Source organism: Balaenoptera borealis (genome assembly GCF_965194805.1).
Source record: "Balaenoptera borealis genome assembly, chromosome: 11".
NCBI classification, from domain to species: Eukaryota; Metazoa; Chordata; class Mammalia; order Artiodactyla; family Balaenopteridae; genus Balaenoptera; species Balaenoptera borealis.
This window is the reverse complement of record NC_138868.1, coordinates 13,002,266-13,015,845: the sequence shown is the minus strand read 5'-3', so window position 1 is coordinate 13,015,845 and position 13,580 is coordinate 13,002,266. Positions and strand designations below refer to the sequence as shown.

The following is a 13,580-nucleotide window of genomic DNA, read 5'->3' as shown; positions in this document are numbered from 1 at the left end:
TTCCTTCCTTCTTCTTCCTTGTCTTTCTTTCTTTCAAAACATTCTTTGCTTGACCAAATATGATCTTGGGCATTTCCTGGAATATGCCTTTAGAAATCCACATTGTGATTGGAAACCATGAAACATGTTAAATCCCTGATCTAAATATATATGTTTTTAAGGGCAACTGATTTGCCAAATGAAGAACTATAGTTATCACTTTTTAAACTATATCATAGAAATTCAGATAATTTTATGATGGAAAAGAGCTACATTTTGGGAACAATGACAACAGTTTTAGCAATTATTTCATTTACTTTATGGAGAAGCAATATAGCAGAGAGACTATGAGCACTTGCTTTGGAACCAAATATTCCAGGATGTAGATTTTAGATCTGCAACCCTTTTAGCTGTGTAACACTTAAAAAACATTGAAACTTTAAGCCTCATGTTTCCTCAACTGCACAAAATAAATAATAATTTTAGGTCCATAGAGTTATTGTAAAGATTAAATCAGATAATGGATGTAAAGCATTTAAGGTGGTCCTAATAAATGCTGGCCATTATCGTTAGATCACTCACATTCCTGCAGTATTTTTAATATACAATGGCTTTTTCTTAAAGAATATTCGCTTGTGTTTTATAAATTACTATTGGTTGATTTAAAGGAGAAACACACAAACAGCTAAGGAAAAACTCAGCACTTCACAATTTTGGATTTAGAGTGATATATTCTAACACTGGAGAAAATTTGAAAAATATTGAAAAATGTAAGGAAATAGAAATGCCCTAAAAATTAGCAACTTTGTAAATTTCTTCTAGATTGATAGTTATGTATGTATGTGAATATATTATATACATGAGCAATATTTCTGTCATTTCCTATGTACTTTTTTTCAGCTTTTTGTGTACACTAACAAGATTAACCTTTGAGTATGTCTTTGTCATTGAAATCTAAGGTGAATGTGTTTTTGGTGCATGGGAAAAATTGAGACTCTCATTTTGCAATGCTTTGGACATGAAATGTTTGTAAATTCATCATGTTAAAAATCTGCATGCAGTGATATCTCTTTGGTGGCTCTCTGAAAACATTTAAAACCCCTACCTTTCTGTGATGTGTCAACAAGCTTCAGTAAACTGCTTCTTTGTTGAAATTCTATGTATTTTATTTTATTTTATTATTATTTTTTTGTGTGTGGAGTTGAATCCAATCAGTGTAACTCCTGAATGTACTTTTTTTTTTTTTAAGCATCTTTATTGGAGGATAATTGCTATACAATGTTTTTTGGCTGCATTGGGTCTTTGTTGCTGCACGTGGGCTTTCTCTAGTTGCGGTGAGCAGGGGCTACTCTTTGTTGAGGTGCACTTAGTAGTTGCATCACGCAGGCTCAGTAGTTGTGGCACACGGGCTTAGCTGCTCTGTGGCAAGTGGGATCTTCCCTGACCAGGGATCAGACCCATGTGCCCTGCATTGGCAGGTGGATTCTTAACCACTGTGTCACCAGGAAAGTCCAAATTCTGTGTATTTTAAAACATCATCGTCATTCTCTTGATTTCTATAGGTTTGTTATGATCAGGTTTGTTATGATCATTAAAAATAAATTCTTGAATTAAATGCTTGACTCATTTGTTTTAAATTTTTTAACAGATACAAATTGTGTAGCTACTAATTTTCAATGATTTCAGATGTCATGACAACCCATTAACTTTATCAAGTAGAGTGCTAAATTTTATTTTATTTTAAAATTTTATTTTAAAATTCTTCTATTTTAAAATTTTATTTTAAAATTCTTGTACATAATCTTGAATTGCCATTTTAATTTTCTCTGCTATTTAAAGGTTAAGAATGTACTTTTCATTTCCCAAGTATTTCATATTTTTTGTTTAAACTTTCAAAACCAGATGGTTTTTATTCAAACAATAATGATTATAAAAATTTTATTTTTTGAAATTTAGATTGTTTTCTCAGTAAAACTATATTTGATTATTTTTCTTCCATACTTTTTTTTTTTTTTTAAAGACTGGGTAGGATCTTTTTTTAAAATTTTTATTATTTATTTATTTATTTTTGGCTGCATTGGGTCTTCGTTTCTGTGTGAGGGCTTTCTCTAGTTGTGGCAAGTGGGGGCCACTCTTCATTGCGGTGCGCGGGCCTCTCACTATCGTGGCCTCTCTTGTTGCGGAGCACAGGCTCCAGACGCGCAGGCTCAGTAATTGTGGCTCACGGGCTTAATTGCTCCGCGGCATGTGGGATCTTCCCAGACCAGGGCTCGAACCCGTGTCCCCTGCATTGGCAGGCAGATTCTCAACCACTGTGCCACCAGGGAAGCCTCTCTTCCATACTTTTTAAGTGTTAAAAATAAAATGCAAAAGTGCAATTCTCTTCTAGGAGTTAAAAGTTTAAATTATTTTTACTAATTCAAAGTTGTCAAAAAATTTATTCAAGTCTTTTAAATATGCATTATGTTTCCATACTTAAGTTATTTTTAAAAATTCCTTATCTTATATGCATGCCATTTGAAATTATTATGACTGTTTTGCTCTGATTTCCATGTTTTTAGACTCTATATTTACAGCTATTGTTATGTGGTTTTGCTTGCATTTGTTTAACAGTATACATTTTTGGCTCCTTTTTCATCTTTTATAAGCATAATGTCATTTCCTATATTTACAGGCTCTTTTCAGTTTTCTAGTCTCTTTTATAAACTATGTTTTTTCCTCTCTTTCATTTCTATTTCTGTGATTAGGAAATGTATCCTGTTGTTTTATGCTGGCAAATACTGTCAACAGATTGTATGATTTTGTGGACAGCACTTAAGTTAGGAAAGTTATAATGAAAGTAAACTAGACTCTAATTAAATTAAGACAACCCTATTTTTTTCACAATGCAGTTTGGAAACCCTTTATATAATTTCATTACACATGTGTAATATAATCTATGGACCATATGAAAGATTTAGACTATTTGCATTTGCTCTGAACATTCCTTGCTGTATTAGAGCACTCATATTTTATGTAAAATATGGTCTGAAGTAATTCAAAACATACTATGCTTTTTTATGGTGCCGTGACAAAATGCTGTTTAATGGAAATATGATAGAGAAAATAATACAAGAATAGAACATGCCAAAAACACAAACAGCTGTGTTTACTTCCAAATAATTGATAGATACAATGGTGATAACATATTTTACTAAGCACTTACCATGTGCCAGTCAACATTCAAAGAGCTTTAGATATATAGTGAAAACAGTTTATCTTCACGAGGTAACTTCCAGGTAGGTACCAGCAAAATCTACATATTTTCTCAGGTCTTTCTGCTTGTTCAGGCAAAGACTTAAAAGGAATCATGAAATTTTGTCTTTATCTCACACATCTCACATCCAGTCTACAGCATATTATGTTGATTTAAAATACAGGATATATTTGGAGTCTGACTACTTCTCAACATTTTTTTTCTGCTACCACCCTGGCCCAAAGAACCACCATCTCTCAGTCTTAGAATTATTGCTGCAGCCTCCTGGCTTGTCTCTGTGTAGCCTTATCTCTCTTGAATCTAAATGTCAACGTAGGGGCCAGAGTAATACTGTTAAACAATATTAAAAAAACAATATTTAAAATGTTAAAAAACAGATTATATCACTTTCTTCACAAATCCTACAAGACTTCTCATCACACTAACAGGAAAAATGAAAACCTTCATAAGAGCCCACTGGTCCACAATGACTTTGTCCCCACTCCTTACCTCTATGAACTCATTCCTTCCTATTCTATCAGTCATACTCACTTTAATTAGACCACATGACATCCTAACTCTTCTGTACACATTAGTCCTGATACTTCCTGGAATTTTTCCATTTTCTGTTCTTCATTCCAAAACTTCCTTTTCATAGACAACTGCATGCTTTTTTTCTTATTCTATTCTTAATAAAATCATCCTTACCAACTTATGTAAAACTATACCCCTTTTCATGCCTCGTCTGTTTTCCACAGAAATTATCTCCAGCTAACCTTTACAGATTTTGCTAGTGCATTTTGTGTCTTGTCTGCCACCCGCACCCCTCCCCCCACCACACTATCATGTAAGCTTAATGAGTGCAGGATTCTTAATGAGTGCAGGATGAGACAATGGGGAACAACTGTTAGCTGATGCAAGGTTTCTTTTAGGAGTGATGAACATACATATAACCCTTTAAACAGATTACACATCATGAGTTATACATTTTGAGTATATAACACAGGTGAAATGTATGGTATGTAAATTATTTCTTAAGAAAGTTCCTATCTTTATATACCTCTAAATATTATTTACATGAGATAAGGGAAAAAAGGTCATGGGAGATTTTTTTCAAAATGAATAAATGCCACAAAAATACAATCAGGAAAATAGAAGAAAGGAGGAATGTATAGATGAAGAAAGGAGAACATGTATATATTTTGATCCTCCAAAGAAGAAAACTAAGCCAGAGAAACAGAAAAGATATCACAAGACATAATCAAGATTTTTTCCTCTGAAATGAGAGAAGAATTGGAACTTCCTATTGGATATGATGTGTTCTAAGTAAGTCAATGAAGAATGATCAGTATTAAATTTTTTATTAAAGTTAGCATTTCTTTACACAGAACCAGACCAAAAGATCTTGTTACTTTTAAGGGCTAGCAAAATATCCATATCATGCTTCAACAGTACTTAATTGCAGGATAAAATGAGAACAAGGGCAGAACAAAAGGCGAATATGAATATAATTAAGTAGTCCAACTGAACTTCAGCTACTTCCTAATGCCAATATTTCTCAAAGTAGGAATCCAAGAGATGAAACCTAAAAAAAATAGGGGTAACAGGGATAATATAGCAGAAATTTTTAACACTATTTTTAAGATACAAAAACATTCTAAAAGTAAACAAATAACAGCACAGTGGGTAATGAAGACAGACCACAAAGGGAAAAACTTCATGTTTGTTTGTGTATGACTATGTATATATGCCTGAATAAATCTGTGTGTGTATACTACATGTTTGTAACACGAACATTACGTCAAAGCTAAACCAAACGTATGTTTACCAAATTATAATTGTAAAGGCACCTAACATGGCTTTAAAATGAGAAGACTTTCCATATAGCTTTTTTTTAAGCGAAATATATTACAAATTGTTTCAGAAAGTTAAAAATAAAAGTATGGGCACACATTTAGGCAATACATATTCAAAGAAACCACTGGTTGTAATTTTAATGTAAAAAATACAGAATGCAGGGAAGATGATCAAAATAAACAAAAAAGAATACTTTGTACTGATGGATTTTAATTCACAATGAAGACTGAAAAGTAAGTATTATCTGTGCAAATAGTAATATAGCAACAGATATCTAAAACATGGAGCTTCTAATACAGGGAATGCAATACACAGAATCATACAAATATTAGCAAAACATAATATGCTTCTATTTTAAAAAGTTTAGTCAAGAAAACATTGAAGAGGACATAAATGCTTAAGGCAGTCATTTAATCTGATTACTTTTATAGGTAAGTATGTATTAAGCTTTGACTACAAATAAGAGAGTATTCACTTCCTTTTCAAGTATATTTTCAGTGTTATAAAAACTGCCATATAATAGTGAAAACAATGATCTGGATTGAAAATATCTAAAAGTTTCATTCTGTTTAGAAATGAATGACAAATAAAAATCTCAAAATATTACATTTAGGCATTTGAGTTATTTGTAGTGAGGTGGATGGAGTTAGAGTCTGTCATACAGAGTGAAGTAAGTCAGAAAGAGAAAAACAAATACAGTATGCTAGCACATATATATGGAATCTAAGGAAAAAAAAAAAAGGTTATGAAGAACCTAGTGGCAAGACGGGAATAAAGACACAGACCTACTAGAGAATGGACTTGAAGATATGGGGAGGGGGAAAGGTAAGCTGTGACAAAGTGAGAGAGTGGCATGGACATATATACACTACCAAACGTAAAATAGATAGCTAGTGGGAAGCAACCGCATAGCACAGGGAGATCAGCTCGGTGCTTTGTGACCACCTAGAGGGGTGGGATAGGGAGGGTGGGAGGGAGGGAGATGCAAGAGGGGAGAGGTATGGGAACATATGCATACGTATAACTGATTCACTTTGTTATAAAGCAGAAACTAACACACCATTGTAAAGCAATTATACTTCAATAAAGATGTTTTTAAAAAAAAGCTACTAAACTACTCCCAAGTCATAGAGAAATAAGAAAATATGACATATTTAATATGATAATGAAAATATGACATATTAAAAATATGGGATGCCACTGACACAGGGTACATTGGAAAATCCATATCGAATTAAGAAAACTAGAAAAGAATAGCAAGAGAGACTAATAGAAAGAAGAAAAATATTTAAAGGAATAATAAACTAGAAAATCTAAACAATAATTTTGACACAGAAAATGCTGTCTCTGTTTTACTTGTGTCCCTTAATTTAATTAAATAAAATGGTTTTCATAGTTTCCAACCTATAATATTCATTCATTAAGGGAATACCTATGAGGAACAGTATGTGTCAGACATTGTTCTAGACTCTGGAAAATAGATTAGACAATAAATCAGATATAAATTAAATGCATATTATATAAAATAATGACAAACAGAATGGTTCCATTCAGTAAACGAGGAATATGAGGAGATGAAAAGGTGGTAAATTGCATTATTATAATGTAGACAATGAGACTTTACTAAGAAAAAAGCATTTAAAGGAAGAAATCATGTGAACAGCAGTGGGGAGAGTCTTCCAAACAGGAGAAAAGAATGGCAGAAAAATTGTGAGGGAAATATGTTTCAATAAGAAATATCCTGTGTTCATACTGTTGAGGTGTTATTAAACTTAATAATCCCACTTTAGGGAAATATACTTAGATTGTACTCCATGTTCCAAGCAGATTTTTTTGGTTGAAATCAAAAGAGTTTTCACAAAATACAAATAGAAATAATAATAATAATAATAAAGGAAAGAAAAAAGAAGGAAGGCAGGAAGGAAGACCACTGCCATTAACAATTGACTTTGAAGGACACATTTCCTTACAATAAAAATGAGGTGCGTTGGGAGCAGGGATGTTTTCCTGTACCTTGGTTCTTGGGCCTGGGCACTGAGGATTGGTGGCATCGACAAGGGCCTCACAGAGTGGGAGGGGTCAAAGGAAAACAGAGCAAAGCTGAGTCAGGACCAGGCCTGCAGGGAAGCCCATAAAGAGGGGTGTGGGATTAGTTCAGAAAGAGCCAAATCTGTCAGCCAGATGTACCTTACCCTCTAAATTGTGCTTGTGTTTGTCCTTCTTGAGTTTAAATATAATCTTGATAAATGCTAATGCCTAGTCTCTGTATTCCCTGAGGAATTATAAAATGATTTGAATGTACATGCTCTGGATGAAATAATTAAAGGGGGTGAAATAAACTGTCACAAATAGCATGGTTGTTACGCCAGGGATTGGAGCACATATCTGTGACCCCTGACTCGCAGGCCGGGATTAGACTGCTGCCAATGCGTAGATCAAAGGATGCCGCAGAGTGCTTTGAACTGCAGCCCAGTACCAATAACTCCATGGAAAGTGGTATGGGGGCATGTCAGCTATAGTTTTGCTATCAATTAGATGGTATTTGCTCAAGCTTGTCAGATATAATTATAAAGTTCCTTGCAATTGCAAGTGGGGATTCTATGCAATATGAGTTGTATTGAGATAAAAGTTAATACTATACATTTTAAAGTAAATATTTCATGCTTGTGTGACTCTGTATGTGTGTAAATATACATATAATATATACCAATATTCGTATGTTGAAATCCTAACTCCTTTATGCAGAATGTGACTGTATGTAGTGATAAGATTATTGTGAAAGTAAATAAATTAAAATGATTCCTTCAGGGGGCCCTAATCCAATATGATAGGTATATTTATAACCAAAAGACATTAGGACGCAGACACACAGAGAGAAAAGAACACTTGAAGACATAGAGGAGGGACGGCCATCTACAAGCCAAGGACAAAGTCCTTAGAAGAAATCATCCCGACTTCACCTTGATCTCAGACTTCTAGAATCTAGAAGAGTGAGAACTAAGTGTCAGTTGTTTAAGACACTAGTCTGTGGTACTTTGTTGTGGCAACACTGAAACTACTACAATCAGTATCAGCATGTATGTACGTATGTGTATATATGTGTGTATTTATGTATGTATGTGTATCTAAGAGTGAAGTAAGAAGCAAATAGATGACACATTTTTTCTGCACATGTGGAAACGGCACAGGTGGAGGTATGATTTTGATCTTTATATAAAAACATCCAAAGAGAATAGAAACACACTAATAAACTTTAATATTATTAAATTTATTAATATTTTATCATAAGTTGATATGGAGACAATGAACAACATTCTTCATTTGCTTCAATTTAATGGTTAGTGTGAAAAATATACTTTATTGATACATCCATTTTTACCAAACACTCTCTTCATTGCCTCTTTGACATCTTTATTCCTAAAACTGTATAAGTGATGGGATTCAGCATGGGAATCACAACGGTGTAAACTGTCAACATGATCATGTGATCATGTCATGGTCCAAAGCATAGCTGGAACTTGGTCTCACATACATGAAGAGGATGGTTCCGTGGTAAATTGACACTCCAGTTAGGTGAGAGCCACATGTAGAAAAGACTTTCCTTCTCCCCTCAGCAGAATGCATCCGCAGAATGGCCAACAGCATGAAGCCACAGGAGATCAGGACAATCAGGGCAGTGACTGTCTCAACAGAGCCCACAAAGTAGAAGAGCACAAGCTGGTTTGTGTGAGTGTCAGAGCAAGAAATGGTGAGGAGGGGAGGGAGGTCACAAAAGACACGTCTGATTTCATGGGATGCACAGAAGGATAGACTAAATGTGGCCACTGCGTGTACAGAGAGGCATGCAAGATGCCGCCAACATAGGGAGCAATGATAAGGGACACATAGACTCTGGGTGCCATGCTAACTGAATACAGGAGAGGGTTGCAGCTGGTTACATAGCAATCATGTGCCATTGCAGCCAAGAGAAATCTTTCTGTGGTCCCAAAAGTAACAGCGAGAAACATCTGGGTTGCACATCTAAGATAGGAAATGGTTTTATTCTCTAACAGGAAATTGACCAACATTTTTGGAGTGACAACAGAGGAATAGCAGGCATCCAAGAATAATAACACACTCAGAAAATAGTACATAAGGTTGTGGAGCAGAGAATCCACAATGACCAATAAAACCAATCCTAAATTTCCTACCAGTGTAGAAAGATAGATTGCTAGAAAAGTAAAAATAGGAATATTTGCACATTAAAATCTTCTGTGAAGCCCATCAATATAAACACAGTGACTTCAGTTGCATTTTCCATCTGAATCCTGTATGAATATAAATCTGATATCAGCCCTCTGTCTCAAAAAATTATACAACTATACTTTGACCTTTAATAAGCGGAACAGTTCTCGGAGCTTTCTGAGAGGCTGTTCCTGGGTTACAATTCTTTATTTGGTTCAAATAAAATCTTGCATTTCTTTCTTAGATCAACTGATTATTTTTTTTGTCGACAGCTCCCAGAAATTTCACCTGATAGGGAAAAGTTTCTGCCTTGGCCCATTTGGACTGTGCAGGCTAAAGCTGAGCATTCTATTACATTATAATAATTCTATCTGGCATTTTATCTGATTGAGTTTTTTGAACTCCAATTACTCCTCCAATTGAAAGTATTGCTTACAGAATTCCAGATTTTCATGGAGGACAAACTGAATGTGAAAGGAAGGGAATCCAGGTGGATTAAGCTAAAGTAGGTTCATTATCTTCAATCAGAGCAGTTCTACTTGGTTTTACTGACTTCCCATGTAAATTTTATGAAATGCAGAGGGTGGCACTTAACACTGAAATATTTTTAAAATTACCGTATATACTGCATTGTACTATTTGAGAACTCCACAAGAATTTTCAGACAAAAGTGGAAGTGTACTAAAGAAAATTGTGATACCCTTGTATAAATGAATGAAGTCTATATTTCTATATTAATATTTATATGGTGTTTTTTAATCAATGGATATGTTCCAAATATTGCTGACTCTATTTAGAGTTTAACCTGTAGTAACAGTGCATGTAGTTTCACACGAATCCGCCTTCTTGAGAAGTAGAAGATTCTATCATTTATTTTAGTTTCAAAATCAGATATCAGAAATTACTTTTCTATCCCCTATTATAAAATAAAAATCCACTCTGTCTATACATATTATACTTTATTTAGATGACACCACATGAAAGCTAATAACAACCTGTTTCTTTCCAGAAAAGCTAACTGGACTAAATTGGCCAACAGAATCTATCATCGCTGACTGAATTCATTCTGATGGGAGTCACAAGGCAGCCTGAGCTGCAGGCCCCCCTTTTCGGAGTCTTCCTCATCATCTACGCAATCATAGTAGTGGGAAATCTGGGCATGATCACCTTGACCCAAGTGGATGCCCGTCTACACACACCTATGTACTTTTTTTATCAAACACCTGGCTTTCATGGATCTTGGTAATTCTACTGTCATTTGTCCCAAGATGCTGGTAAATTTCACTGCGGATCAAAATTCCATTTCCTATTATGCATGTGCCACACCGTTGGCTTTCTTCCTTATGTTAATTATCTGTGAATTTTTTGTCTTGTCGGTCATGGCCTATGACCGCTATTTGGCCATCTGTAACCCTCTGCTCTACAATGTTATCGTGTCCCAGAGACTTTGTCATGTGCTGGTAGGCATTCCATACCTCTACAGTACCTTTCAGACATTAATGTTCACTATTAAGATTGTTATACTGACTTTTTGTGCCATTAGTCATTTCTACTGTGATGATGTTCCCTTGTTACTCATGCTGGGCTCAAATGTACAAAAAATAGAATTATTGATCATACTATTTTCAGCATTTAATTTGATCTCTTCCCTTCTGGTGGTCCTGGTGTCCTACATACTGATTCTCGTAGCAGTATTCCGAATGCATTCTGCAGAGGGCAGGAAAAAAGCCTTCTCCACATGTGGTTCTCATCTGATGGTGGTGGTTGTGTTCTATGGGTCTCTACTATTTATGTACATGCAGTCCAACTTCACTCGCTCCTTTGATACCGATAAAATGGCCTCCGTGTTTTATACTTCATAGTGAACCCCATGCTTAATCCCTTGATCTACAGCTTAAGAAACAAAGAAGTAAAAAATGCCTTCCACAGGGTTTTTAAGAATAAATGCAAACTTTGTACCTAGCATCCAATATGAAATATTGTTTAAATAAACTATCATAAAGGCAACTGTCACTTAATAATATTTCTAATAAATGTAGTTGCATTCTTTTTGGCTCCAGAGCAAAGGCTAATTAAAATGCACAAATAGATTGTCTCCCTTATATTCAGCCAAATTAATCCTCATATTTTAGATCTCAATTAAATGTCACTCCCTCACCAACAATCCTTGATGTTGATTCAATGTTTCCTTTAACAATTCTTCAAAACCCCACATCTCTACCAATGGAAACCTTATCAAAACTCTAAGCTAGGGAGGGAGCTGTGAAGGAGGAAAGGTTTCCACACACTAGGAAGCCCCTTCTCGGGTGGAAACTGCAGGTGGCGGAGGAGGGGAGCTTCGGAGCCACAGAGGAGAGCGCAGCCACAGGGGTGCGGAGGGCAAAGCAGAGAGATTCCCGCACAGAGGCTCGGCACCGAGCAGCGCTCACCAGCCCGAGAGGCTTGTCTGCTCATCTGCCGGAGCGGGCGGGGCCTGGGAGCTGAGGCTCAGGCTTCGGTCGGATCGCAGGGAGAGGCCTCGGGTTGGCTGCCTGGACACAGTCTGAAGGGGTTAGTGCACCACAGCTAGCCGGGAGGGGGTCCGGGAAAAAGTCTGCAGCTGCCGAAGAGGCAAGAGACTTTTTCTTGCCTCTTTGTTTCCTGGTGCGCGAGGTAAGGGGATTCAGAGTGCCGCTTAAAGGAGCTCCAGAGACGGGCGCGAGCCGCGGTTATCAGCGCGGACCCCAGAGACGGGCATGAGACGCTAAGGCTGCTGCTGCCGCCACCAAGAAGCCTGTGTGCGAGCACAGGAAACTCACCACACTTCCCCTCCCGGGAGCCGGTGCAGCCCGCCACTGCCAGGGTCCCGTGATCCGGGGACAACTTCCCCGGGAGAACGCACTGCGTGCCTCAGGCTGCTGCAACGTCACGACGCCTCTGCCGCCGCAGGCTCACCCCACCTCCTCCGTACCGCTCCCTCCCCCCGGCCTGAGTGAGCCAGAGCCCCCGAAGCAGCTGCTCCTTTAACCCCGTCCTGTCTGAGCGAAGAACAGACACCCTCAGGCGACCTACACGCAGAGGCAGGTCCAAATCCAAAGCTGAACCCCGGGAGCTGTGCAAACAGAGAAGAGAAAGGGAAATCTCTCCCAGCAGCCTCAGAAGCAGCGGATTAAATATCCACAGTCAACTTGATGTACCCTGCATCTGTGGAATACCTGAATAGACAACGAACCATCCCAAATTGAGGAGGTGGACTTTGGGAGCAACGATATATATATATTTTCCCCTTTTTCTCTTTTTGTGAGTGTGTATGTGTATGCTTCTGTGTGTGGTTTTGTCTGTATAGCTTTGCTTTTACCATTTGTCCTAGGGTTCTCTCCGTCCATTTTTTTTTTTTTTTTTTTTAAGTATAGTTTTTAGCACTTGTTATCATTGGTGGATTTGTTTTTTGGTTTGGTTGCACTCTGCTTTCTTTCTTTATTTTATTACTTTTTAATTTTTTTTTTAATAATTTGTTTTTATTTTTTGTTTTAATAACTTTATTTTATTTTATTTTTTCTGTCTCTCTTTCTCTTTTTCTCCCTTTTCTTCAGAGCCGTGTGGCTGACAGGGTCTTGGTGCTCGACCAGGTGTCAGGCCTGTGCCTCTGAGGTGGGAGAGCCGAGTTCAGGACATTGGTCCACCACACACCTCCCAGCTCCACGTAATATCAAACGGCCAAAGCTCTCCCAGTGATCTCCATCTCAACGTTAAGACCCAGCTCCACTCAACGACCAGCAAGCTCCAGTGCTGGACACCCTATGCCAAACAACTAGCAGACAGGAACACAACCCCACCCATTAGCAGAGAGGCTGCCTAAAATCATAATAAGGTCATATACACCCCAAAACATGCCACTGGACACAGTCCTGCCCACCAGAAAGACAAGATCCAGCCTCATCCACCAGAACACAGGCACCAGTCCCCTCCACCAGGAAGCCTACACAACCCACTGAACCAAACTTAGCCACTGGAGGCAGACACCAAAAACAACAGGAACTACAAACCTGCAGCCTGCGAAAAGGAGACCCCAAACACGTAAGTTAAGCAAAATGAGAAGAAAGAGAAACACACAGCAGATGAAGGAGCAAGGTAAAGATACACCAGACCAAACAAATGAAGAGGAAATAGGCAGTCTACCTGAAAAACAATTCAGAGTAATGATAGTAAAGATGAACCAAAATCTTGGAAATAGAATGGAGAAAATACAAGAAACATTTAACAAGGACCTAGAAGAACTAAAGAGCAAACAAACAATGATGAACAA

At 37.1% G+C, this 13,580-nt stretch overlaps 1 protein-coding gene and 1 pseudogene across 2 annotated transcripts; one reads left to right on the top strand and one right to left on the bottom strand.

Moving 5' to 3' along the window:
• Positions 1–20: 20 nt before the first annotated feature.
• On the bottom strand, positions 21–9,371 carry LOC309605396 (olfactory receptor 5T2-like; annotated as a pseudogene). The gene has a single exon. The product of its transcript is annotated as an olfactory receptor 5T2-like (transcript).
• Positions 9,372–10,364: 993 nt separating this feature from the next.
• LOC309605424 (olfactory receptor 8K5-like) lies at positions 10,365–11,656 on the top strand (the record flags this gene model as incomplete). Its single annotated transcript, XM_082341285.1, is given in 3 exon segments — positions 10,365–10,502; positions 10,504–11,151; positions 11,154–11,656. Coding segments are annotated over 3 exon segments (891 nt in total). The 3' UTR covers positions 11,259–11,656.
• Between the last annotated feature and the right edge of the window lie 1,924 nt (positions 11,657–13,580).